Genomic DNA, 26,940 nt, shown 5'->3' with positions numbered 1-26,940 from the left:
GCACCAGAGTCTTTTTGTGAAGAGCCATAAGCAAACATTTCCTCCTCAGTGGAGCTCCAATGGAGCAGTCAGAAAATGGTGAATTGCTCTTAATGCTCTGTCACATGTGTGGGGCCAGCATCATGCACCTTTGGGTCCTGCTGGGCACCTCTAGAGACTGTCTGGCACTGGCAATGTTTGTCTGCCTACCTCAGTGCAGGTTTCTGCTGCCTCCTCTTGGTTATGACAACAAGCTTAAGGGCTGGAGCTCACTGCTTCTTGTCCAAATCTGCATCCAAATCTCATGCTAGTTTGTCTTAAACCCATTCAGATGTTCTTGCTTGCTTGCATGTCCTCCCTTATCTCTGCATTGAATTTGTGACCATTAGTTTTCCCATGTGCTTTTAAAGTTGGAATAAATGTATCTTAAAAAGTGTTTTTAAAAATATACCCTTTGAAAAGTGATCTTCAATATAATTACAAGGGCTTAATTCAGCTGGTGTGAAACTGTGCTGTTTGCAAGGGCTTTTCCTGCCTGCCTGTGAGAAATGGACTGTCAGCAGTTATTTGCCATGCTGACATCGTTCTTACAGGCAGTGGTGAGAGTGCTGATGAGCAGCACTCTGCGTGCCCATCCTCAGGCAGGGCTTCCGCTTCCAAGGGGGGAACGAGAGGTTGTAACCACAGCTTATATATGTGCTGGAGGAGCTTGTGTGAGTATGGGCAGCACATGGAGATGTGGAGCAATGGAGTTAGTGCTGAGATGATTGAGATACACCCACCCCCAGTGAGAAGTTGGGGAGCAAAGAATAAATTAAACTCCTCATAAAGGTTTTGATGTTGCTAGCAAAGTTGCTGAGTGCAGAAGTTAATTATGTGTCTGAGAGCGGATAGCTTTCCCAACGTGAAGATGAGCCAAGGGAGTAGAGAGGTGTTGTTGAGGGGATGATGACTGCACATACTGTTTGCTGCAAGGACCAGCTCACTCTTCATGTTCAGTTTAAACCTGGCTTTTCATTGTTATCTATTTTATGGCAGGCTTGTTCCTGCTGGCACCAGCACCTAGGAGCATTGTAGTGTGGACCAGCCTTGGGTTTAGCTTAATCTCCACTATGCTGTAAAAAGTGTCAAGAGTCAGAAGCTTGGCCAAACAGGCTTTCACTGCTTTGTACGTTTGTGCATATGTCGGTGACCTCTGTAGCTGTTTCTTGGTAGCCAGAAGCAGCAGAGAGGTCAGCATATCCTGCTGTGCTCTATACTGCTAGCCGGCTAAGGTGAGCAATACCCCTTTCTGTGCATTTATGCATTCCCTTACCACCTATTGGTAGTGCTTACGTAGCAGGATCCAAACCTCAGGCAGATTCTGGCCTCGCCAATGGCAACAGACCTTGACAGGAGCAGTCTAGCTTGAACAATAAAATGTGACCTGGTGCTGAGCCCTGCAGAACGCCACTTCATTTTTGGACTGCAAGTGTGCCTAAAGTAACTTATTGTTCTCTGTGTCTTAGCTAAATACAAGCAGTTGTGGGTCATATGATGGGGATATATTGGGGCCTGCCTTTGACCAGCACCTGTGCATCCCAGCAGCACACTCCACCAACATTTTTATTCTTCTTTTGCCAAAGATTCTTTGGGAGTTCTTCTGGGACCAGCATTCTAAGTTCTGCTGTTGGACTCTTGTCACATTCTGACCTCTGTATATATTTTTTGTAGATCACTGTATCTCCAGGCAGTAGCGTCAGTTCCCTGACTGCAGTCACAGCCATGAGTAGCACTTCTGTCACTGACACCTCTATGCCCAGGTAAATAGAGCATTAAATATTCCTTTGCAGCTGAACTAATACTGTCCTGCAGGGTGGAACAGAGCTGTAGTTTATCTTGCAAGAGAGAAGATTAAGCAGAGTTAGAAACTGGCCTGAGTCCCAGAGCCCCTGTATGGGCAACTGTTTGCATCCCTAAGGCAGCTTGGAGCATGCCTGTTGTCATCCAAGGGGCCAACAATAGTGTTTCATTTGTGCCTCGTAGGGATTCTCTTACTGCATCTCAACTTTGTTGCTTTCCATGCTTCTCCCAAAGGGCTGTCACTGTTTACAGGTAAGGGAACACTGCAGGCATCAAGGACGAAAGGATAGTTGGGACTCTCAGAAAAATTTTGCCAGGGGTGAGGTGGGTTGGGCTGCATAACTAATAAGGAAAAACTTCATTTCTAGGGTCAGGGAAAAAGACTAAGGACCTATTCTCTAGTGTCCTGTTTCTCCCTAAACTCCCCACAGTGTGAACTGAAGATATAATGGGTCCCTTGTCTCACTGACCCCTCAAATTCTAATACTTCCTCAAACAGATTTCAGTGCCCCTCTTTTCTTTGTTTCCATTTAGACTTTTTTTGGCCCGTATGGTGACTAGGAAATGCAGCTGCTAGTTGACAGGGAGTAACTGACCACAGAGTAAAGAGGAGAGAGCTTGGAGAGGACTGATGAAATTTGGGTTGGGTCCTCTATTGGCTGCTCCATTGACTTGGGAATCCAGACTCCTCACCTGCAGTGTTCAATGCAGATCTGTATCATTAAGTTGGCCTGCCTGATTTGGTTTTGTCTGTTTTGTACAGGGCGTCGGAAGACTTAACAGTGAGCCCCAAGATGCAGCTGGACACCAGCCTCACGCTGAGTAGCAGTAGCAGCAGTCTTCAAACCAGTCCTAGGAGCCATTCAGTTCTTATCCCTGGCCTCCCTGACAAGCTAACACCAAAGGCACCTGTTTCAGTAAGGCTCCAAATGCAGCTTGCTTCTTTCTCCTCATGGGCTGTGGTACCTCTCCATAGACTTTTGCAAGCTGAAATGAGGCTTATTTGTATAATAGCAGGGCCAATATCTACTCTTTGGAAAGCAAAGCTGCCAGCATAGATCTGCAGCTTGGTTTATCAGTCTATTAATGGAGCCTGACCCTGCCGCAAAGCAGGATGTCTCTGAAAACTAGAGACAGCTCTAGCTTATGCTATCTCTATCGTGATAGTCAGAAATTGTCAGTCTGTGTGTTAGGAGACAGTGCTACCTGGAAAGGTTTCTTCCTTCTTATTGGTCTTATGGGTCTGAAACTATCATTTCTTATTCTTAAATTTTTCTTTCCTGGTGTGATGTAAAACAGATTATGACCAAAGCTTAAAGCTGAAATCTTTCAGTTCTGGAGACACTCAGCATTAAAACTAACCAGTTCTTTTCCCTCAAAGAGGAAGGATTGGGGAGCAAGTCAGGGAGGTAGAACCAGCGTTAAATTTTCTTTTGGAAGTGTGTTCAAACTAGAACTTAGTTGTGTGTGTTGCTGGCCTTGCTGGGAGACGGTATAATTTTGGGTCTAATTCTGTATTCCCTTATGTGCCAGTCAAGGGTCCCTTTGATTTAAGGAGAATGTTGATAGGAGGAGGCTTATGTGCTGAAGAATCAGTAAATATTTCTGCAAGTAGTTGACAGATGTGGAAAAAACATGCTACTTTTGCGTTGAGAAATTGGAGGGATCCTGGAGCAAATGAAGGTGGTAGCGCACAATCTCATTACAAGTCTTGGGGCCCTTCTCCATCTGCTGAACACTTTGGGTGCACAGGTATCGCATGAGGAAGGGATACAGCCTGGCTGTCCTCAGAGGTGATTGCTGGTGCTAGGGCAGTTGTTCGGCAGTTGGTGAGAGGTGCCAGAGTGTCTTGGGATGTCTCTGTGAAGGCTGAAAGCTCTTGTTTGATGTTATGTTATGCTATATTGTTTTGAACTCAGGTCACGCCAGGAAACCCCTCTCTAGCTCTGGAACTGCAGGAAGTGGAGCCCTTGGTGGTGCCTCAGGCTTCTCCCACCCGTGAACGTTCGCCAGACGTCATTTCCTCTGCTTCCACAGCCATGTCCCAAGATATCCCAGAGATTGCTTCCGAGACCTTGCAGCGCAGCTTTGCAGCTGGTCCGTCTGGGCTCCCTGCAGAGGTGCTGGAGCCCAGTCATCATGCAGACAGTATGGCATCCGCTGCTTCAGCCTTGCATTTGCTGTCTCCGAGGAACCGGCACAATTCTGATCACAGCCACCACTCTTTGGACATGCCTCAACTAGAGGTGGACAGACTGAATGCTCCATCATTACTGGAGACTGCTTTAACTCAGGAAAATGCATCTTCTGACAGTGTTGTGAGTCAGCCATGGCCAGCAGCTCCTGACATAACCAGAGAAACGAGGAACAGCATGGCGGACAGGTAGTCACTTGGGTGTGCCTTTCTTGGGGCAATTCCTTCGCACTTCCTGGGTTGCTAGCTTGGTGAAAAGCTCTTATATTGCAGTTGAGCTAGAACAGTTTTCCATCCCTCCTTTTCCTTGAAAGACCCAATGATTCAAATTTCCTGTGTGCCTGGTTTATATATGCTGTATCCTAAACTTCCTAAGCGAGCTCTGACTGTGTGTGCCCTCTTGTACCCCTTTCAACTCAAGGGATCTCTGTTAACAAGGTGAAATATCCCCTTTAGTGGCCCTCGTGTTCTCCTGAGAATGGAGACTTTTTTTTTTAAACATAATTTCTGAAAACAAAACCAGTACAAGGTAAATTCTACCCCTGGTGATCCCCTTGCAGGCCTTGTTTGAAAGAATTAGCACATAATTGGCAGGTTTAATTATAGGTTAATTGTATGTCTCTCTTCTGTGATTGGCTTTGTGCAGCTAGCATTAGAAATCAGACAGAATGTACCTTAAAAGTCAGGAAATGAATGATAATGTCTCTGTGGAACAGGCATGCAGATTGGGGCAGCATCACATCTGCCTGCTTATCAGAAGCAAACCTTTCTGCTGGGGGCAGTGCTAGGATTCATTGCAGTATTAGTGTCCGTGTCTTCTAGCAGGACTGGAACCACAAGATGGACCTGAGTCTCTCTAGACCAGGGCTGCGTGCACCATGGGAGTCAGTAAACACCTTCCTTTTGAACAGGTGTAGCAAGCTGGGAGTGTCAGTGCATTCCTTCTAACAATGCAGAGCTCTTCTGTACCCTGTCAGAATTACAAGAGGCCTGTCCTTCTGCCTCTTCAGCTGAGGATACTGCTTCAGAAACAGTCTCGGTTCTGATGACTCTGGGGAGGGCACTGAGGCTATGTCTTCATGCTGTGTTTTTTCTTTTGCTCATGATTCAAAGCCCAGAAAAGATTTTTTGGGGAGTTCCCAACTCTCCTTAATCCCACTCTCTCTGAATTCTTTAGGACTTCTCAAAACAGAATATCAGGATATTTTTGGATCTGAGATATTTCACTTGCTCACTGCTATTAAAAAATAAATAAATAAAAAAAATTGACTGGACATGTTTCAGTTCAGTCAAGCTATCAGCCTACGTGAGAGTAACAAGTACTTGCTTCTGTTCAATGATCTTCCTGCATAATGAATTTAAATAGGCCTAGTTTTAGAAGCATGTGCAATTTGCTCTGAAAACCTTTATGAAGCTCCGACTGGTTTCACTACTGCAGTCCTATCCTATCTGGCAGAGCTAAGCTGTCAAATTGTCATGCTTCCCTCTATTCTTTTCAAAAGCTTGGGAGAACTGAGAGGCACTGAATTTTGCCCCAGTGATCAGTATTGCTTAAGGAAAAACAAGCCCAAGATGATGATATCCACTGGCATGCACTGTACAGCCTCTTTTGAGTGGTGGACTACTTCTTCTGCATGACTGGTTGCTGGGAGATTATGTTCTTGGTTACTGCCTGAAGCATAGCTGAACTGCTTGTCCCTTCCAAAAGACAAGTGTGCAGTAGTTTGTGTTAGTATCTCCAAACACGTGCTGCTCTCTGGATCTGTGCAAATAGATTTTTAGACTTTCTAACAGTATGTCCCATGAGAAGTGGAGTGAGCAAATATCCAGCTGAAGGAGACTTTCATTATGGTATTTTCATTCTTTTTTTTTTCTTCTCTAGCCCAAGGGATGAGGTTGAAGAAAAGCACAAGAGCTCTTCCTATCACCGACACAGCTACCACCTGCTGCAGCATGACAGCCAGGATGCTAGCGCAGAACAAAGGTACCAGAGTGCTCAGCCCCCTCTCTTGCCCTGCATGAACTCAGTTCAGGCTACACTCGTGATTCTGTCCCCAGGAAGCCTTCACGTGTGGGGTGAATGTCTTTGCTTTGTCTCCTGACTTAATGTGTGTATGCAGTCCCGCTTCCATAATGTCCTAATGACTTCAGCTGATCATGAGATGGACCTCTGGAAATTGTCCAGTTTATCCCCTGTAGGGAAAGGTTTGGCTGTACTGCTCATAAGAGCATGAAGCGATCTTGGCTTAATTATCAGTGTAAACTTATTAAGGGATCAGTATGGAAATACTGGGTTTAAAATAAAGTAGTGGGGTTACCTCAGGAGTCATAGCTTCCTGTTTTTGGTATCTTTACTCTGTCATGAGCCCCCCTAAAGCTCTGTGGCCACCCTTTGTGTGCGTGGCAAACTAGCCCTGCTTGGCAGCTGAGGGCTTGTTTGTAATCCATGCTTCAGTTCGGACCAAAGTGTGTAGCTGGCCAGCAGCTGAAAGGCTGTAAGGTACCAAGGACCACACACAATTCCTAGGCTCCATCTGATTCTCCTTTCTTACTGCAATACTTGCTGCATTAGGTGCTTTCTGTCTGTAAAACTGTCAGGATACGCTATGCTTGGGTTCCCCCACTGGGTCAGCAGTTGCATCACAGGGCTTCTGTGCTAGTGTGTGTCTACAGCAAGAACAGGCATCGAACTCTGTTCCACTGCCTGACCCACAGTTGTCTGTAATGCAGAGGACCTTCAGGTCCTGTCATGCAGCATTGAAGCTTGGCCTGAGCAGTCCTGGATCAAAATGGAGCAGGCTATGCTGAGCCCTGTAGAGGTCTCTGCATTAAAGATCAAAGTGGCAGGAATCCTTAGCTGAATGACTCTGTGTGGATGCAGAGCAGAGTGTGAACCCTTCTCCCTTAGTGAAGGCTAATGCTGTCCAGTATTGCAAGTGATGTCCTCTCCCCTACTGTTCCTTCATAGTGACCATGATGATGAAGTTGCAAGTTTGGCTTCTACATCAGGTGGATTTGGTGCCAAAGCATCTACGCAGAGGCTGCCTGTGAAGGACTGGAAAGCCAAGGCATCCCCTCGGGCTTCCCCAAAGCTAAAACGGAAGGGCAAGAAAGATGACGGGTATGCCGGGCTTGCTAGGATACAGGTGGCTGTGGGAGCAGCTGTGTAGGGCCACAACCTGATATAGCCATTAGCAACAAGACTAGGGTCTAAGGCTGTGCTGTGGTTAAGTGTTCCCAGCCTTGCCCCATTTGCAACCCCACTGAAAGCATTGTTGGCTACTCAGACACTGGCTGTTGCTTAGGAGTGTGGGAGTAGGATCTGTCCTACCTTTCCAGCTGGGACTTGGTCCAAAATATAGTCTGGGCTTCAGAAGAATTTGTGGAAGGTAAATCACTATTGCACACTGCTGGGGGACACTGGATCCATGTGCCTGTTTCAGTGAAGGCTTCATTGGAACTACAACACTGTGGATATAGCTTAACATGGCCTTGATTTCTGGTTGGCTTCTGGACGCTGGCACAGGGCCCTATTTGACAATATCTATCCATTGTTACCCACTTGCTGCTTTTGTGCATTTCTAAACGTGGCCATATGAATGTCTTGTAATTGAAACTTGATGACTAGAAAGATCTGCCCATGGCAAACTTGATCAACCTGTCTGCATTAACTTGACAGAAGTAGCATAGCTACTGCAGATAGCTTTCTCCTTTTTTTTGTGCTCCCATGGCTCTGTGGGTAGTTTTGGAATTCTAGCTATGCAGATCTCAGGAAAGATGGATTTGGGCATTAAGTTTCTGTTGTGGTCTCTTTCTGTGACACCAAGAAGTTCTCAGCCTCAGAAACGCCCTTCTTTTTTCCTGCCTCAGTCCTTTCTGAGCAGCTGAATGGATCCAGTCTGTGAACTACAAATGTGCACTTTCCTTCTGATAGTGTTTGGTTGTTCATAGGTTGTTCATAGGTGATTCATACAGCTCTCCCAGTGTTACTGGATCAGTGGTTTTCTTTATTCTGTTTATGCTAGAAGGTATCACTGGTTTCCTCTCCTTGAGAGCTGGAGTCATTCTAGATGATATGAAGCTCATTAATTCTATATTTAACAAATGAGTACTAGGTTTTTCTTTGTAAAATATCAAGAAACCTTCAAAAGCTCAAATGGCTTCCCTGGTTTTGAATTTGGGTAAGGCTGAAAAATTGGTGTGCATTTTTCTTTGTAGCAGTCCTCATTAAGGCTTGGCAAAAATCTCTGCCATTTGATGCAAACATCCCTGTGAAGAGACCAGTCTGTAAGGCCTGTGAATAGTGGAAATGATGGAGTCAGTGCTATAGGGATTGGGCTTACATCACATCCTGTCACTCTCATGTTATACTAGGCAAAACAAATGCATGAGCTGAAGTATAAAATCTAAAACAGTCTATAAGGTGTGTGGTCTGTTTTGGCAGAGGACTTGGATAATCAGAGCAGGTAATTGACCTAATTACATTACTGCTTTTTTATTTTTATTTTCAGGGATGTGAACCAGTCACCAAGATCATCCAACAACCAGGTGAGTCACAGAGCTACTTCTGCAGTCCCTCCCAAGGGCCTGATGCTCCAGCTCTGTTTACTGGCTCACTAAAGACCTGAAGGAAGGACCATCCTGGTTCCTTCAGCTACCAAGGGCATCTGCTGTGCTTGGGCAGGCTGAAATGGGGCTGTGCTTGGGCACTTGCACCTCCCTACAGAGTTTCTTGGCATTGCTCAGTTCTGTGACTTGTGCAGCCGAGAAGGAGCTGCTCAGTGTTGTCCAGAACAATGTCTTCCTCCTTACCTTCACATGTCGATTTGCATTTCTGTGTTCTCACGAGCCCTGTCTCATCTGAAACTCCACCCCTCATTTCTTCTTCCCTGATGAGATGACTTGCAGGCATCATCAGCAGGACAAGCTGTTCCCAACACGCTAAGGATCAGAATGGAACCAGCCTCCTGGAATTTCTTATCCCCGTTGATAGCACCTTCGTATTGGGCAGCAAATGCTCTCAGCTGAGTTACATCCGCTCTTTGAATTGTCTTTGGATACTTATGCCACCTTTAGATTTTTGAGCAGATGAATAGACCCTGTGAACTACAGATGTGTACTTCTCCAGTTGTTTGGTTATTCATAAACATACAAGAGAACTGAGAAAAGCGCTCTAGGGAAGCTCCTTCTTACTCCACTGATTGCACAGCTCTTTTGTAACTGTTTGAGGCCCCTGTTTACATCAGAGTTCTAAATTCTCTTTCTTGGTATGTGGCCGAAAGTGAATAGGATCTGGTTTGTCCTACTCCCATTTAGATGCCAGAGCTTTGAAGGGAGTCTTGAATCTAAACAGTTTAGGATATTCTGAGCAGCCATTTGTGAAGTCCATGTGGGAATTTCATGTACCTTGCATTATTAGTTTATTTCTTGGGACAAAAGTCTTAGAACAAGGCCAACTTAATGCCTATTTTTCTGCCTTGTTTGTGTCCTGGGCACATGGGGTAACTCACTACCTAGCAGAAATCTTGACTTGATTGACCTCTGATCTTATTAGAATTGAGTGCCTATCCTCTCCACCCACAGATGACACCTGAGTTCCAGGATGAGCTGATGTGCATATTGAGGAGCCAACAGCGGGAGCTCTCTGAGCTGCGTCAGAACCAGATGGAGCTGTTGCAGAGACTCACGGATCACCTGGATGCAGTTCAGAGCTCCCTCATGGGCCATGTGGAGAGGGTGATTGACTCCCAACAGGAGCAGGAGCGTATCCTTTCTAGGAAACTTTCTGTGGGTGTGCATCGCACAAGCCAGGTATTCTGGACTTGCTTTTCAGAGACATTGTTCTCTTTCCTCCGGACCCTTTAACCTAAAATGTTAAAATCACTCAGGTGTTTGCAGATGTTGCCTGAGAATTAAGCAGCGGAGGGCTGCAAGACAAATGAGACATGAGAAGAGCTAACAAAGTTCAAAGATTTTAGTAGTGTGGGCCATAGGTATGTTAGAAGAAGGCCTGGCTGCAGTGCAACTATTTCAATCACTGACTGATCTCCATCCCTTTTCAAGGGCAAGAAAGTCAGAAATAGAATGGAGAAGAACTGCTCCTTTGTCCATGCCACTAAAGTCTTTCAGTTACCCGTTAAGACCTCAAGTGCTGCAATGCTGGAGTAGACTAAAGGTGCATCTACTACATTATCCTACCTTAGGCAGTGGCAGTTGCAGAAGAGTGTGTTTATGGGGTGATCCTGTCCTCCTTTCATTTGAAACAGAAATTGCATCTGACCACCATACATATATACTTCTGGTGGCTTTGAGGTCCACAGGTCCCTTATGTGTTGTCTGAAAAGTGCTTTCATTTGGTTTTGAGCCTGCTGTCTGATCATTTCTTCATGTCTGGTTATTGTGTTGTGAGTAATCGGTTCTTGTATGTCTGTTGCTATAAGTTTCGTCACATCCCACTCTGCTGTTGAGGGGACACTAGCCTATTTCATGTCTTGTCTGAAGGCACTCTTAACTGATGATCCATATTACTCTGCTCTGTACCTTTTCTAGTTTTATATAAAAGAGAGAGGAACTATTACCACATGTAAGATGTTGGTGTACTGTAGATTTCTACAATGACTTGACAATGACTTCTGTTTTTCCTGGTGATTGGCCTTGATTTTCTGTTTTGACCATGAGGCTGATATTTTCATAGATAATTCAATTACCTTTCTCCTGAAGTTCAGAGTCTATAGTTATACTGTAGTATTAGAATCCCTTTTTCCTATTTTCACAATGTCATATCTACGTTGAATTACATCAGTGGTTGAATTGTCTTTTCAGCAAATACTGTGTTCTTTGCAGTCAGCTTTAGTTTTGATGATGGTGAATAATTTTGTATGGTAAGTTTTACCATCTCTGTTTCTGGCTGATTTGTGCTGAAAAACACAGGCCCCTATAGTGAATTTCACTCATAAGTTCCTTCTGTTTTGGAAAGTGACTGTGTATTCCTGTTATTTGTTCCTCCCATCCCTTTCTTAATTCACTGGAAGATCTTACCTCTTAATTCTGTGACAGCTAATTTTCTTTAATAGCCTTTGGTAGGGGATCTAGGAAAAAGAGTTGTGGGTTTTTTGCTTTTTTTTTGTTTTTTTTTAAGTTGCACATGCATCTTGATATCTGTGTGTTGGTCCCTTCAGAGAATACAGTTGCTCCATGAAGTATGGCTAACCTTTATGAAGGCCACGTTCGCTCCCCTGCAGTAGATCACTTGTGTCCATGTCTCCACCGATTCCATCCCATAGAAAAGTTTTTACCTATTTGCTTTTTATGGATATTAGATTTCTTGGTTTCTGTAGGGAGCATTGCTGCCAAGCTTCTCTTAGCTGTTTGGCTTTTCTACTACAGCCTTATCTTCCTCCAGAGCTTTTTTCTCATCCTGGTCGTCTGTTTGACAGAATCCTGTTATTTGCAGAGACACATCAGTCATGTTCTAAACTCCTCTCTCACCAGCACTGTAGATTCACTCTCATTGAGCCTCTGGAGGTGAGGCTAGTGTCCATCTTTGTAGGATGGGAGTGTTGCTGGCAGAGAGGAAATCTATTGTTTGTGCTCCTTAATGTGTGTACTTACTAGAGAGGAGACTAGACAGAGCATTGACAGAAGGACAGCAGCGCAATGGACAGCTCCAGGAGCATCTTTCTCAGCAGCTCTCTCAGTCCCTCTCCACTGCAGTGTGTAATCGTCTGGAGAGAACCATTCGTGAAGAGATGAAGAAGACGGTACCCCAGTGTAAGTGTCACTTTCTGGATTTTGAAGGTGGATCTCCACAGTTAGCCCAGTACGGATTGAAAACATGCTGTACAGAAATGCTGGCACTATATGAAATAGGATTTAAGTTACAGGAAGACTAGTCTGTGCACCTTGAGCTGTTGTGGGCCCCAATGGAGTCTGAGAAAAGCACAGGGGTGGAAGGAATATGAGGCTCCCAGAGGTATAACTTTTGGGAACACCTTTCCAGAGAGCATGGTATGACCTTTGTTATAAACCATGAAGGTTTTGGAGTCTGTCCTTCCTTTCTGTGATGGAAGGCACAAGGAGGCCAATGAGTTTGGAAGTGCTGAGACTTGACTGAAGCAAGCCTAAACTTGTGTTTGCTCTTCCTTGACACACAGGCCCCTTCCATGTAAGGAAGGGTTCCTAGAAATACTGGTGGGAAAGGCCTCTGGAATCTTTAGTGTCCACCCTTCTGCCTGAAGTAGGACTACCCACAATCCTTGATCAGGTCAGCTGTGACTTTGGACAAGTCTTGAAAATCTTCAAGGGTGGAGATTCTGTAGCCTCTCTGGTGACTTCCAGGGCTGCACCACCTTATTGGCACAAAAGTTTCTCCTAATGGCAGGGCAACTGCTCTAGCTGACGCTGCTTGAGCAGGAGGGTTGGACCAGATGATCTCCAGAGGTCCTTTCCAACCCCAACTGTTCTGGGATTCTGTAATGTCTAATCTTAGCCTCCCAAGCCAGACCTTGTGACCATTGCCCCTCGCTGTATCATCTGGCACCTCCAGGAAGAGTTTGACTCTGTCATCCTTCTCAGATTTTGAAGTTTGTCTCTGGGCTTAGAGCTTTGACTTTGACCTATTTGTGTTATGCCTAGGCATTTCTAAGAGCATGGAACCTGTTGCTGGCCAGCTAAGTAACACTATTGCCACCAAGCTCACTGCTGTTGAGGGCACACTGAAAGAGAACATCACCAAGCTAGTGAAATCAAAGGTAAGGAGAACCAGACTGTAACTTTCTCTGGGGACACTGAGCTGTCACCTCCCTGGCTAATGACTCCTCATACCTCTTCTCCTCACCTGTCTCTCCAGGTGGGTCTGAGGTCTGTTTAGCTGCTAGTGATCAAACAAAGCTCTTTTCTAGCCTCATCAGGAGAGTAGGAGAGTTCTGTACTCTCCTGCCTCCTTTGCCTCATTAGCCCTTTCTTTAACTTACTTGTTGTTCATTTTGTACTGACTTGTTCATTTTCTACTGGAGTAGAGATTCTCACTACTGCTGTTAGTACTGGAGTAGAGTTTTTCTTTACTGGTTTTTAGGACTATCTCAGTCAGCCAAGTGGTGAAAGTTTGTCTTGCTCTTCTGCCCTCCACTCTGTTCTCCATTTCTCCATTACTTAGAGAGCAGAAGCTTGCTTGCCTTGGCAGAGGGAATAGTGGATTGTGGGAGGGAAGCTGGGGAAGAGGAAAGGAGCCCAGCCTGACTGTGCTGCCTCCCCTGAGCTACAGGGAAGCAGTGATGTTCTTGGGCAGTCTGTCAGCAGGCAGGTTATCTGCCTGCCATAGTTGTAGTGCAGCTTGATCAATGGAAAGAGTTCGGCTGCTCAGGGGAACACATGCATCTGACTGACACTGGACTGTCCTTTCTGGTGTGCATGTGTTGCAAGGATGTACAATGTTCATTCACATCTTTGTCCTGCAGCAGGATGCAGGATGTTGTTAATTTTCTGGACCCTCTTCTGTGTGTGCTTGTAAGAACCTTACAGATACTGTTGTGAGGGCAACGGCTGATACCCTGCAAGGACCGATCCAGTCAGCATACAGGGAAGCATTCCAAAGCGTTGTGTTGCCAGCCTTTGAGAAGAGCTGCCAGTCCATGTTCCAGCAAATCAATGAAACCTTCAAGCAGGGCACACAGGAATGTGAGTAGGTTTTCTTTTCTGTGTTTTCTCTCCACAGCATATTTGTGTTACTGGCTGACAAGATGGCCTTTGCTTGATGCCTTTGCCTTTCAGAGTTTCATTGGTAGCTGTTTAATCTCTTAGCCCTTCTTCATGGTCTGAAAATATACTCCTTTTCATGCTTCAGAAACAGAAGGAGAAGAGAGGAGGTCTTTGTAGGGGCTGATATAAGAACAGGGATACACCTTTGGTCTTTGTAGACTGTGCAGCAAAATACTTTTCTTACTTCTGTGGCCCTTTGCTTTCATCTCTGAGTAGTGAAGCCCAGCTGTAGGACTGTCCCATCCTGACATCAGGAGAATGAAGTGTGGAGAAGGTAGCACTCCTACAGATGGTCCATCCTCTCAGAGATGTAATAGAACTGGAGAAGGTTCCTTGCTGGCACAGGGACTTCTTTTGTCCCTAGATCTGCGGATTGTATCCAGCTACTGTTTATTTTGTACACTCCCCCCCACCCCCAACAGGTCTCCCAGGGCTGCTACAAGTACCTAAAACTTTTTTTTTCTTCTGCCTTTTGATCAGGCCAGTTCATAAAATATTTTAAAATACAACTTTTTGATCTGCAGACACTGCTTCTTGTCGGAAATGTACCTCCTCTTTTCTCTTAGTGATTTTATTGACATTCAACTCTGTCACTAATGCAGATCATAACCCATACTGTGTATGAAATACCCTCACCCCCATCTTTATCTTGCCCTGAACAAACAGTCCCTGTAAAGAATCTGTCACAAAAGAACCCTTGGCTTTATCGCTGTGTCATATAATACTCTGATGGAGAGGCTGGGAGCAGGGTTTCTAGGTTAATGTGTAACACAGTCTAAAGCAAGGCTTGTGCATTCTGCTCCCTGCTCTCCTGCTCTTGAACACTTGCTAAGTAATTGATCCTGCTGGAGAATGTGTAGAGCCTGGCAGCTGGATCTGTGCCCTGACCATCTCCACAGCACCGATGGCATGAACGTCTTCCTGGGAAACTCTTTGGTTGTTGCAGATATCCAGCAGCTTGAGACTCACATGAAGAACAAGAAGGCACGAGAACAGGAGGCCCGGGACCCGCTGCTGAATCAGCTTCGACAGCTCATCAGCACCTTCCAGAGCACCACTGAGCAGCTGGCTTCCACCATTGCAGCCAGTGTCCATGCTGAGGTGCAGCATCAGCTGCATATTATTGTGGGCAAGTAAGTTGGCAGCTGGGTTTGTTGAAAGAGATGTCAGTGAGAGGTGTACGTGTGCATGACAAAACCTCTCCCTGCTCGCTTGTGGCAGCAAACCCTTTACCACAAGTGCTATAGGGCTGCTTGTAAGCCTTGTTTGCACAGTATGACAAAAAAGCATGTGGGCTGGTATAACTGCTGCCCAATGAGGCACAAAACAAAGGTCACAAAATACTTCTAATGACCAGCTGAATCTCTGCTGCATATGGGAGCTTGGGCCCTGCTTTTCAAACTGACCGTCTCATGTGCATTTTGGGAGGATGAGAGGACCTAATGCAAACCAAAAGCACACTCGAGTCTGCCTAGCCTCCCTATTCCAAAATGATTTTTGGGTCTCTGCTAGGTTTTTCCTCTTTACTGTGTGTCCTTATGCATACAAACCATTTCTGCAGGCTATTCTGTCCTCCCACCTGTTCTACAGTAATTTGTGCTTGGCCATCCTGGTTTTGGGACAGAATCCCAGCAGTACTTTCAGCACATTGACACCATGAAGCTGGTGACTGGCTGCAGGGCAGAATGCCCCTCTCTATTTTAAGCTGTTATAACATATGTCAGTGTGTGTTAGGAGTCTTCAACGCAGACCAGACTCACCAGGAAACATACCAGACCAATGCCAGTCTCATTGCATGGGCTGTACACAGGGAAGTTTTGCTATTCTAACTCTGCTGCAGTAGGGCAGGTTTGATCCTTTGTACCCTTGTAAGAGGGGAGGATCCTGTCCTGGGGAAACATACAGTGACAGAGCCTGCACTCTGAATTAGCCATCTATGGAGAGGTTACAGGCTCAGGGAGGGAGGTTGTTCTTATTTTAAAGGTGTTATGTGCAGACTGGGAAACTGCATATAGTTGATGTAGAAATTTGTGTCCATTCAGGGATGAATGGAGAGCCTAGTAGCCTTGCTTGGAAGCCAGATTCAGTGAAGATTTTAAAAACTGGAGAGAATTAGCTCTGTGGAACATCCCTTTCTCACAAAGAATCCCAGCACCGTCGGCATACACCCCTGGGACTGTGTGTTGTTGGCCATAGAGCTTCCCTGCGCAACTTGTTCTAGATGCCTGCGCCTCAGCAATTTGTATGAACCCTTTGGAAGCCAAACTAAAATAAACAAGCCTGTGTTCTTTCTCACTGATAAAAGCTTTGAGCAATGTAGTCCCTCAGCTCTTCATTTTCAAAGATGCTTTGGGTGTGTGGGTTTTTTGCTGTTTTTGGTTTTTTGTTTTTTTGTTTTTTTAGCATGCAGGAGTCTATTCTGGCCCAGGTGCAGAGAGTCATTAAAGGAGAAGTGAGCTTGGCTATGAAGGAGCAGCAAGCAGCTGTCACCTCAAGCATTGTCCAGGCAATGCGCTCAGCGGCAGGGACTCCAATCCCCTCTACTCATCTGGACTTCCAGTCTCAGCAAACTCACATCCTTCAGCTGCTGCAGCAGGGACACCTCAATCAAGCTTTCCAGCAGGTACACAGGCTTCCTTGCAAAAAGCCTCACTGCTTTGCTGGGGGATGCACTGGGGAGAAGGGCTTCCTGAGGTGTGGACATAGTCCCACAACAACTCATACAGGAGCAGGCTGAAAAGACCTCTGGCTGCAGACTGTTCAAGGGGTGCAGTTGTACCCTCGTGCAGGTCAGGCCACAGTCATGCAAGTTCCATGACTGCATGGCATTTAAGTTTCTTCTTTCTTGCTGATACCTTGTCAGTGCTCCTAGGTTACTTCAGAGTAAGCCAGATTGTTTTGCCATCAACAGTGGCACATGGCATACCCCTGAAGAGCAACAGCTTCATAAGCCTCTCCAGGCAGATGTACCAGATGAGTCCTGACCCTGTCTTTGCCGCTAAATATGTTGGCAGATCATTTGAGCTGTTGCAGACAAACTCCACTGCTAAGAGGTAGTGATGCTGTGCCAGTGAACTGGCAGGGGAGTCCAAACATGGCCCTGGTCCATGCTGACTGTAGCCTGCTCCTGTTTCTGGTTGTGGTCTGTTACCTCCCTTCAGTTTAGAACAAACAGAGGTGTCCTTTGACAGCCTAAACACTGTTCTGCTTGCATGTACAGCATGGGTTGCAGAGCCCTCTGCTCCCAGAGGAGGTTGGTAAGCCATTGAGCTGTCCCCAAGCAGACAGCTATCTTGTGCTCTGTCCTGTGTCCCTCACCTGTCTGTTGTTTCCTCTGCATTTCTAGCTGTATCTTCCTTGCAGGCTCTAACAGCAGCTGATCTCAATCTGGTCCTGTATGTCTGTGAGACTGTGGATCCTCAGCAAGTGTTTGGCCAGCATCCATGCCCACTGTCCCAGCCTGTGCTCCTGTCTCTCATTCAGCAGCTCTCCTCGGATTTGGGTACTCGTACGGAACTGAAATTGAAGTGAGTATGATCACAGAGCCAAATTTGAACCTATGCAGGCACATTCCTGGCTCTGGCTTTAAATTCACTACATGTAAGTGGAAGGTGGTGCTTCGACAAAGGTTAGAACTTGTTTGGCCTGTTATTGGCATCTGAACAAACTGTTAAGACCTGGAAGAAGATCTAGGCATTGCCACAGAAAGCTTTGCTGCCCAGAGGTAGAAATAAATAGGTTCCTAGCTGTAGATGTTGTTAACTCCTGGTCTCGTAGTCTCTAAATATTGTTTGCAGTCTGTGCAGCAATACCATGTAACCAAGGAGCAATTCCCATGTGGAGGTAGAAGGAGAGATAGTGTCATCGTCCCTGGATAGCGTAATATCCAGAGCAACTTTGCTCTGCCCTTGATTCTTAATCTGTTACTGGACTTTGTGCTAGCAGTTTCTCATCATGACTGCCAGAGAGGTTCAGTGCGAGGTGGCAGCAGGAGCTTCTGGAAGAAGCCTCTGTTAGATGCTCTAAGCAAAGCTCATGTGACAAAATAGTGACTGTGCTGGTACTTACCATGGACACTTTTAGGTTTTGAGTCAAAGCCCTATTATCTGTCTTGAAAAACTAACTTGTTAAGTTGCCTGAAGTTTTTGACCACGGCTTTCATGGAAAATGTCTTAAATCCAGTTTTTAACTCAGTTTAGCATGGGGGGAAGGCAGCTCAAGCTAGAAAAAGCTGGAAAAAGACTTTGAGTTACAGAAGAGCTGGTAATCAGAGTTAAAGCCACTGTTGTTGAGTTCAAGCTGGCCAGTTAGTGAATATCTCTTGCAGTGACAACATGGGCTTACTTTCAGGCTATGATTTGAAAATTTATGGCTTATCTGAACTTAAGAAAGGTTTGTTGGTAAAATTCTTGCTCTTCCCATTCCCTTCTTGCACAGGCATAGTTATATTGGAAGCAGACCTTAAATATATCCCTACATGAAATAAACTCACTGCTGAAAGTATTTTTACTGTCAAATAAATAACTAATTCTGCTTATGCTAAAAAGCCATCAAAGAAAGTATTTACACAACTCTGACCAGGCACAGCCTGTGGCCAAGTACCATCTCCCTCCCTCCAGGGAGTTCTAGCTTGCTGTTGTGCCGACTTGGTTCAGGCAGCCAGGCTGTGTTGCATGTCTGCAGACTGGACCCTTACACGTTGAAGAAGGTATAGCTGGACTCTGCCAGAAGTCAGTAACATTATTTTCTAATGGCTGAACTTACTGCACTGAGTGTGGTTAGATGGGGGACAGAATTTTATGTCTTCAGCGCTAAAATGAACTGAATTGGACTGGGATCACATGTCGAGTTTGGCTCTAAACCTGGTCTCTCTCCTTCAGTTACTTGGAGGAAGCAGTGATGCACCTGGACCACAGTGACCCCATTACCCGAGACCACATGGGGTCTGTCATGAACCAGGTGCGGCAGAAGCTCTTCCAGTTCCTGCAGGTGGAACCCCACAACACGCTGAGCAAACCTGCCCGTCGCCTCATGATTATGCTTCAGGGCCTGGTCACCCCTGGCATGACCTAGGAGAACCTCGGTATCTTGTGGGCTGCTCCCACGGAAGCCCACCCAGCAGATCCAGTAGTAACTAACCATGTATGGCTTGTGTTAAGAGCTCTTGCCAGGAAATCTATCAACATGTGTGTGATGTCTCTAAGGCAAACGCCATCTGTGTATAGTCCCAAATAATCACTGAACACTCACTTGGCTTATTTTCCTGAACAGCCTCATTTTGAGAGTTAAGTCTCCTCTTCACCTGCCCATCCGTTCCTGAGGCCTAGCTGGCAGTCCAGGTTGCATTCAGCAGAAGCCAGTGGATTTCTTACCCCATTAGTTTGGAGTCTGTGGCCATGAGCAGAGAAGGAAGGTGTGCACTGAGCCTGAGCAAGAGGGCTGTAGGGACGTGCGCTCCTTGTTGACAAGAAACTTGTACCTGTACCTTAGTCAAGGAGTTGGAAACCCTCTTCAGAGGGAGGTGCTCCCTGGTGGGATGGGTAGGTGGAAGGATATCAGCCAAGGAAGAAGAGGGGTTTTTATCTAACTCCAGATCTGCACTGCCACAGCTGCTCTCACACAGTGCAGGCAGATATGGGCAATGGGGCTGCGCATGCATGTTTTTCTGGTTCTGGAGCAAGCTGCGGAGGTGCTCTGGATTGGAATGGTCAGGAAGCAGCAAGCTACAAGAGCCCCTCAGGGCCTTTGGTTCTGTTTGTATTGGAGCATGTCCATGGATCAGATGTTTCCCTTAGTTTTGATTTTACACCAGGGTTTTTCTTCTTATCTAAAAATTGAATTTTTTTTGAAATAACATTAAGAAGAATTCAATAAACAACAAACAACTTTTTTGAGAAAAACAAATTGCTGGAGTTGCTTCTGTTCTTCTGGAGGAGGGAGGCGGCAAGGCTTTTGGAACAGGTCCACTGCTGGAGCATGTGAAGTGACTTGGAGAGCTCTCTGGTCTGGAGCTTGAGGCGAAGGGGCAAGATGCCCTCTGTCCCAGGCCTGCCCCTGGGGAAGCCCCTAAGTTGGTGCTTGAGCTGTTGTGTGTTAGTAAAAGTGTCTTTCATTCCCAGGAGAGCTGGGATGCTCTGTTAGAGGTGGTGCTTTGTTGTCAGCAGAAAGTCGCTAATTCCTGCTTTCGCAGCACAGCGCATCTCCTGCTGTTCTGAAAGCCTCTTTCCCTTCCCCATTACTGGCTTATCCTCAGGATAAGCCAGCATTGACCAAGCATTGACTGGCAGGGCCTGTGATGCCTTTGAAACCAGGCAAACTCAGGGGTCTCCTTGGCCTGAGCCAGTGTTAGAAGAGATGTGAGGGATCACCAGGTGGAGAACAGGGGATAGGGAAATGGCAGAAGTTTCTCCTTCCCAGGCTGTGAGCAGCACATACAGAAAAGGTTCCCCTTCTTCTGGTAGGAGCATCCCTGCGCCCCCCCCCCCCCCCCGGTCCCATGCCCTGTGCCTCTCCTGGCAGCAAGCTGGGCACCCCTTGCCCTGTGCCTCGCACCTCCCCGGCGGCCAAGTGCTGGCCGTGCTCTACCCGGGGCTGCATGCGCTCTCCGCCCTGCGCAGCCGCCCTCCCGGCCCTCCCCGCCGACCCGGGGCCAGCGCGCAGCTGGGCCGGGCCGGGCCTCCCGCTGCTGCGCGGGAAGCCGCGTTTGAGGCGAACTTGCGGCCGGGCCCGAGCAGGAAGCGGGCTCGCCGCCGGCTGGGGGAGCTCCGAGCGAGGCCGGGGCGGGCCGGGGGCGGGGCGGCGGGGCCGGGGCCGGGCCCGGGGCGGGGCGGCGAGGCTGGGGCTCCCGGCGGCTGCGGAGTGCGGCGCACACGGCGCGGCGGCGGCGGCGGCGTCCGCACCATGAGCTGCGGCTGCTGGGGGCTGCTGGGCGTCGTGTGCCCGCTGCTCCTGCACCTCGGTGAGTGCCTCCACGGCGGGCCGGGAAGGGCGGGCCCGCTCCGTGCCCGGACTGCGGGACGGCTCCGGGGCTCTCCGGTCGCCGCGGCTCAGACCGCAGTCCCGGGCAGCTCTTCCTCCGGAGAGCCTGAACTGCCTCCCCGCCGGCGGACCCGGGGCAGAGCCTCCGGGGCGGCGGCGGCTGCGGAGCGAGCAGCCCTGGGCTTTCCCCGACGCGCCGCGGGGCTGGGATAGACTTGTGGGCGGGAACATCCCTCCGGCCGGGACCGGGGCCCCCTGGCTACCTCCGGCTTTGCTGCCTCCCAGATGCCCGTTTGCCTCCCCAGTGTTGCAGGGCCCGTGGTCCTGTCCCACCCCAGCCCCGGGGAGCAGCCTGCCTCGGTGGCTTTCCAAGTACAGCGGGGTGCTCATGGCTGTGCGGGGCTGAAATGATCACTCTGTCTCAGTGCTGGAGATGGAGGAAAGTAGCTTTGTACCATTGCCCTGGTGCCTGTCTGCTCAGACCAGGACAATCCCTGAGCTGAGGTTGGGTTTGCACCTCTGGCCCTCCTGCCCAGACCGGTGACCCCAAGCCAGCCCTTCCTGCCAGCACCCTGTGCTCCTAGCTGCTTCCCCCCCACACCTCCACCTTCCTTCACCAGAGGCCTGGAATACACCCTGGCAACTCCCGTGGGCTGGAGCCACTAAAGCAGGCAAATCCCGCACCTCTCCTGTGCCAGCGTGCTGTCTCCATGTTCTCCCGCTCCTTCTAGAGCTGAGGAAGGAAGCTGTCTGGCTCCAGGCACAGCGTTATCCAATTGGTGCTCTTGCCCTGAAGAGGGGCACATGGAGCTGGGAGTCTGGTGCTGTGCTGAGAGTGGAGCATGGGGACCACCGGACCTGGGGCTAGTGAATGATTTAGGCCCTTCCCCAGAGGTGGGACAGCTGCATCAGTGCTTGCTTGGAAGCTAGTGATGCTCTGCAGCATCCTGGGCTCCATCTGTGTTTCCCTTGGGGCTCTTCCTGGGTACCACTGCTGTTGTATGACGCTGCCGGAGCTGGGAGCAAGTTTGTGCCTTGTGGTTTTGCTGCAGGGTAGCAGAGCTGATTTGCGCTCCTGGTTTCTCCTTCCTGCTGATCCTGCCCTCTTGCCCAGTCCGACCTCACAGCAAGGGAGTGGGGTGGAGAGGAACACTCAGGCTGAGGTGTTAGACTGGGAGGCCAAAACCCAGCTCACACAGCATGGCAGGGACCATGAGATGCCCCTCTGGCTGGCTGATAGAAGGCGTCTCTGCACCTGCCAGCCTGGCCCTGCTATTCAGCAGCTTTCCCAGGACTGGTGTCCTTGGGGTTGGTCTGATGTGCTTATTGCTCAGCTGACCTGAAAGAAGAGCAACAGATCCTGTTTATTATGTTGACACCTGTGATATTGGTGACCCATGTGGCTGGTATATACCTGGCACCAGAGGCTTTTCTTGGTGATACTATCAGGGTTTCCTGTTTTTGTGAATATCTGTTGTTCTGCACAACGGGCTGACATTTCAGACTTGACCCTGCTCTGGTCTCGGCTGCAGCCGCCTTGTTCAGGGCCTTGCTCCAGGGGAACAGACATGGGATGCCATCGACACGTCACAAGGCTCCCTGGAGACCTCCTGGCTTCCTTTGTAGTTGCCAGACTGCTTTTGGCTGTCTTTGGGGACTCTTTTCCGCCTGACAACCCTCTGGTTTCCCGCTCCAGATGGCAGGGCTTCCAGTGGGACTTTTCTCATGCCTTTTTAGCCATCTTCAACTTACAAAGCCCCTAAGCACACCATGCATGGCATTTCTGACAGTCTCATGATTCCTGTGATGTAGCCCCGGATATCTGTGTCCCTCTGGTGACAGCTGTACCTCCTTGGCTGATCAGTGCAGAGCTGGTGGCTTCCCTGGGAGCCACTGTGGGCACTGCAGTGTCAGCAGATTTTTCCATTTCTGCCTGTCCCGGCATGGTGCCCACTGTCCCCCTATATCAGCTTCCAGGTTATTGTGAGCCTGAGTGGGCCAGTCCCTGCTGAGGGGCTGGAGACGGAACCTGCAAGCCCGCCTCGGTGTCTGTCCTGATGTGATGTCCTAGTCCTGCCACCATCCTGCCAGAATGACTTGGTGGGTCTGGGAGTGAACCTGCTGTGGGAGTGTTACACATGTGGGGGGACCCCACTCTGGTCTGGGCCCCCACAACTTGGTGCTGGGGCAATGTAGGTTCACTTGTTCCTTGATTTTTCCTTGCTGGATCTGGCCCGTCATCATTATGCAGGTTAAAACCAAAGTGGCTTGGGTCTGCCCTGGCGCCAGAAACCTCCATGACCCTCTGAGCTCCTGCTCTGTGGGGCTACCCCCTGGACCCCGGAAGTGGGAGAGGGAAGCAGAGGCATCAGGTGACTCCCCCAGCTCCACACTGTCCATGGTGGCAGATCCACCACCATCCTGCTGTGCAGGACACCCAGGGCAGAGCTGAGTCAAGCACTCAGCACTTCCAAGCAGCCCAGCCGCACAACAGTGCTTTTTCGGTTTCTCCTGGCTGTGGAAGCACTAGCACTAGTCCCAGATATGCCCCTTCATCTGCTGTCCTGCAGCCAGCATCAGGGTTTGGCCGTTCTCTTCAGTTTATCCCTTGCAGAGCACAGTAGGGAACTGGTGCTTCCCAGGGTGAATCAGCTGGAGTTGCACTTGTGCCCCTCCCCCCCCTTCCCCTCCCCTTTCCCCCCCCCTTTTCCCCCCTTTTTCCCTTTTGTGAAGGTTGCTGTTAGAGCAGGGACTCCAGCTTGCTTAGCTAGTCAAGTCTTTGCTTTTCTTTGTTGTAGTCACAAATTAATCTTTGCTGTTCAGGGATAAAAAGGCTGGACAGATGGCTCTGGAGAGATCCTGGGAGGCCCGAAGCAAAGTGGGCCATCATGCTGCCATTTGGGTACAGCTAATGGCAGTATCACTTGCAGGATCATCAGATTGTGCCACATTCTTCTCCCAGGCCAGGAGCGAAGACTCAGTCAGAGGAACATTTAATTCTGAGGGCTTCGAAGAAACTAGCTCTTCCTCCATGCATGGATGTGAATACCACTGCTTAGGGCCTCCCAACAACAGCTGCTTTTTTCCCCCTAAAAAAATTACATATTTTAGTTATTTCACTTCTTGCTTCCTTCTGTCGGGAGCAGGCTGAGGGGGATAAATTCATTTGCCAGTGGTAATTACAGAGCATTAATTACCTCTTTGTGGAGTTGGTGGTTGGGCTTGAGAAGGGCTCACAGTCCTTTCACATTAGCTGTGCTGGCTCCATTTTAGAGTTGTTTTCTGGCTCCATTACCTTCAGGACCCCTTGCCCGGGATGGTTTAGCCCAGCCAGAGTGAGTGTGCGCCCTGTTGCCCAGCAGCAATGAGTTCACGTTTGTAGCAGCACAGCCCCTACCGCTACCAGCCCGCAGAGACCTGGAAAGTTTACAACCTGGCCAAGCCAGAGCAGTTTTGCTTTTAGCCCTCAGGGCCCAGTTGGGTTTTCACTGCACTGACTATGTGATAGTCACTTCTGCATGTCAAGACCCCTCATGCAAGCATCCCAGTCCCCTAATGACACTGTGCTTTGGAAGCGGATGCAATTGCCTCCTGTCTCCCGTGGTCACCTTGCTTCCTCATTTTCCTCTTCCTGCTGGCTCTTATGTGGGTTTTTGCAGGTTTCATGGCCAATGAGGGGCAGTTTTTACCACCTCGCCATCCTGGATGTTTCTGACTGTATGGCCTGGCTCAGGCTGTGTACGAGAATGGCTTGGGTTCCCCCTCCCTGCCCTGTCACTCAGCCTGCTTGGCAGTGAGCACTTGGGGAGAGGATGCCAAGGAGCCTGGAGGGATGTGAAAGGGGTGTTGTGGACCCTCACCCAGCTAACAGTATTTCGAAGCCCGGTGTCACCCTCCCCACATGTACCTGGTGGTGGGTGATTGCAGCCGCCCTGCATGGCATGGGGTAGGATGGGAACTTTGCATAGGGACAGCCCTGAGGATACAGGGGGGGGCCTCCCACATCATGTGGAGTTCCAGGGCTGCAGGCACTGCAGCTAGACACTGAGCATCCCCACAGCAGGATGAATCCATGCTGCAGAGGAACCCCAGAGACCTGGCTGGTGCATGGGTCTCCCTGCAGCCGGGTAAAGCTGGGGGCTGGCTTTGTGTCACTGGTATGACCAGCTGGGGGGTCCAGAGGGCAGGCTCAGCTCTGGCTTTTCTGTCCCCTCTGCAGTCATGACCCAGGAGCCCGTGAGCATGGCAGGGAAGTGCGACACCATCTACAAGGGCTTCGCTGGCTGCCTCATCAGCCTGGGGGACAGCATGGTGCAGAGTGTCCAGCAGCAGGAGGAGGAGAGCAGTCAGGAGGTGCAGGAGCTGGACACCATCTGCAAGTGAGTGGGCCACGGGCCCTGATGCAGCCCCGGCTGCCCCATGCTTGCAGGAGCCACCACAAGCTTGCGCGGCAGTGGGATGCTTGCCTCACTGCGGGGCTGGCCTGGGGCAGAGATGGAGGTTCCTTGTGGCTGATGGACTCCCACACATTCTTGTCTCCCCCCAGGTCCTGGGATGACTTTCATGCCTGTGCCAGCGGGGTCCTGTCGAGCTGCCCCGAGGAGGCAGCTGCCATCTGGGAGTCGCTGCGTGAAGAGTCCCGCAAGATCCAGTTCCAGGGAAACCTGCATGAGCTATGCAGCGCCCGGGCCCATCTGGACAGCGCCCGGGGCTCGCCGGCTGCCGAGACCAACCAGGAGACGCTGCGGGGCTCAGCCACCCCCATGTACCTCAGCCTCCTGCCCTTGCTAGCACTGCCATTGCTGGCGCGCTGGGTCTAGCCCTGCGGCAGTACTGGGACCCCTTTCTGCCCAGCCCGGCTCGGGACAACCCCAGGATCTGTTTGAGGATGAGGGTCCAGGAGCACCACCTCCATTGTGGCAGGGAGGCCTGAGCACTAGGGCCTGTGGTGGGGTCATTGCCTTGCCACCCACCTCACAGCCCTCACTGCCAGCACCGAGCTGAGGCAGCTCAGGGGGATGGTGGCATTTCAGGCAGCCTCTTCTTCAAGTGCCACTGCTTCTAGGGATGTCTGTCAGCTCTGCCATACCATGCTTGGAGCCAGGGACTCCGCATGCTGGAGCCCTGTCCTGAGGGACAAAGGCTGTACCCAACCTGCAGAGCCAGACCTATTCCCAGGGCTGTTTTGGGCTCCCTCCTCCTTGTGGCCCTAGTGCTACCAGGGACGGCTCCGATGCAACTGAGGGACCGGGGAGGGGGGAGGCCGTGTGGTGGCCCTTGCCCCTGGTGGGGCTCACTGCCAGCAGCTCAGTCCCTCGCCATCCCTCCACAAGGTGAACCCAGCCCCCTTGGTCCCTTATCCCCTGTGGCCTCAGTGCCCACGTTGTGCCCAACACCAGGACCGTCTTGTGAGGGCATAGTTGTCTTTCTCTCCTGGATCCCTTCAGATGTATTTATATTTATATTAAAAGATGCTTTTACATTTCTCCAGTCTCCCTCTGCTTTGGGTCCACCTCACACCCTTCCCCAAGCCCCCTTTTTGCTCCCTAGGGCTTTGGACACTGCTGCAGGGAGGAAGGATGGGAAAAGCTTCCTTGGACCCAGGTGTCCAGGGCAGGGGCTCCTTTGCCTGATCCATAGGGTGGTGGGACAGGAGAGGCTGTGAAAAGAGCAAGTGTATGGGAGGGGAGGCTCTGCAGCCCCACATCTGGGAAGTCACAGGGCTCAGGGTGGCATTTGGGTGTCCCCCCAGGGTGTCCCCTGGCAGCTCTGCAGGACACCCGAGGGTACCCAGGCCCAGGGTGTGTGTGGGGGGGGGTGGAGAGTTGCTGGGAGGCAGCAAAAAAGCTACTCAGGTAATGCGAGCTGGCTGGGCTGGCCACAGGGCACACACCCAGGCATTACCAGGGATTTTTCATTCCCTCTCAAAGGGTATTAAGGGCTTTGCTGGGATTTTGGCTTGGCTTTCCGGTGAGGCTGGCCCATAATGTAATTAATTTGCCTTTTTACTTGCGTGAGCCGGAACTCTCAGCCATGGGGAACCCTCGGACTGGGGATGCCACCGAGGCACCCGCATCAGGCATGCCTGTGCCTCAGCCTGCGCCAAACCCCAGGAAGCCAGAGCCCATGTTCATGCCTGCACTGGCATCAGCAGCCAGGACCTCCCCCACCCCATGTATCAAAGTTGGGCT

At 49.5% G+C, this 26,940-nt stretch overlaps 2 protein-coding genes across 4 annotated transcripts in view; both read left to right on the top strand.

Moving 5' to 3' along the window:
- Positions 1–19,669, top strand: part of EDC4 (enhancer of mRNA decapping 4) — a 39,959-nt gene extending 20,290 nt beyond the window's left edge. Inside the window, exons 16-29 of one of the 3 annotated variants that reach the window (XM_067302812.1) lie at positions 1,693–1,781; positions 2,585–2,738; positions 3,741–4,204; positions 5,898–5,999; positions 6,984–7,136; positions 8,527–8,563; positions 9,599–9,779; positions 11,630–11,785; positions 12,650–12,765; positions 13,525–13,690; positions 14,718–14,904; positions 16,175–16,394; positions 17,135–17,298; positions 18,652–19,669. In XM_067302812.1, the coding sequence (XP_067158913.1) occupies positions 1,693–1,781; positions 2,585–2,738; positions 3,741–4,204; positions 5,898–5,999; positions 6,984–7,136; positions 8,527–8,563; positions 9,599–9,779; positions 11,630–11,785; positions 12,650–12,765; positions 13,525–13,690; positions 14,718–14,904; positions 16,175–16,394; positions 17,135–17,298; positions 18,652–18,844 (2,382 nt within the window). In that variant the 3' untranslated portion in view covers positions 18,845–19,669. Of the gene's footprint in view, positions 1–1,692; positions 1,782–2,584; positions 2,739–3,740; positions 4,205–5,897; positions 6,000–6,983; positions 7,137–8,526; positions 8,564–9,598; positions 9,780–11,629; positions 11,786–12,649; positions 12,766–13,524; positions 13,691–14,717; positions 14,905–15,813; positions 16,395–17,134; positions 17,299–18,651 lie in introns of those variants that run through there. The other 2 variants (XM_067302813.1, XM_067302815.1) reach the window with 2 other exon arrangements.
- A 938-nt stretch (positions 19,670–20,607) lies between these two features.
- NRN1L (neuritin 1 like) lies at positions 20,608–26,234 on the top strand. Its single transcript, XM_067302947.1, has 3 exons — positions 20,608–20,729; positions 24,969–25,128; positions 25,296–26,234. Exons 1-3 carry the CDS (start codon positions 20,672–20,674, stop codon positions 25,567–25,569), a joined length of 492 nt encoding a protein of 163 aa, XP_067159048.1. The 5' UTR covers positions 20,608–20,671; the 3' UTR covers positions 25,570–26,234.
- Positions 26,235–26,940: the final 706 nt, after the last annotated feature.

The sequence above is a fragment of the Apteryx mantelli genome, chromosome 10 (genome assembly GCF_036417845.1).
Source record: "Apteryx mantelli isolate bAptMan1 chromosome 10, bAptMan1.hap1, whole genome shotgun sequence".
Lineage (NCBI taxonomy): Eukaryota > Metazoa > Chordata > Aves > Apterygiformes > Apterygidae > Apteryx > Apteryx mantelli.
The sequence above is the reverse complement of the archived record's forward strand: the minus strand, read 5'-3'. Positions and strand labels throughout refer to the sequence as shown.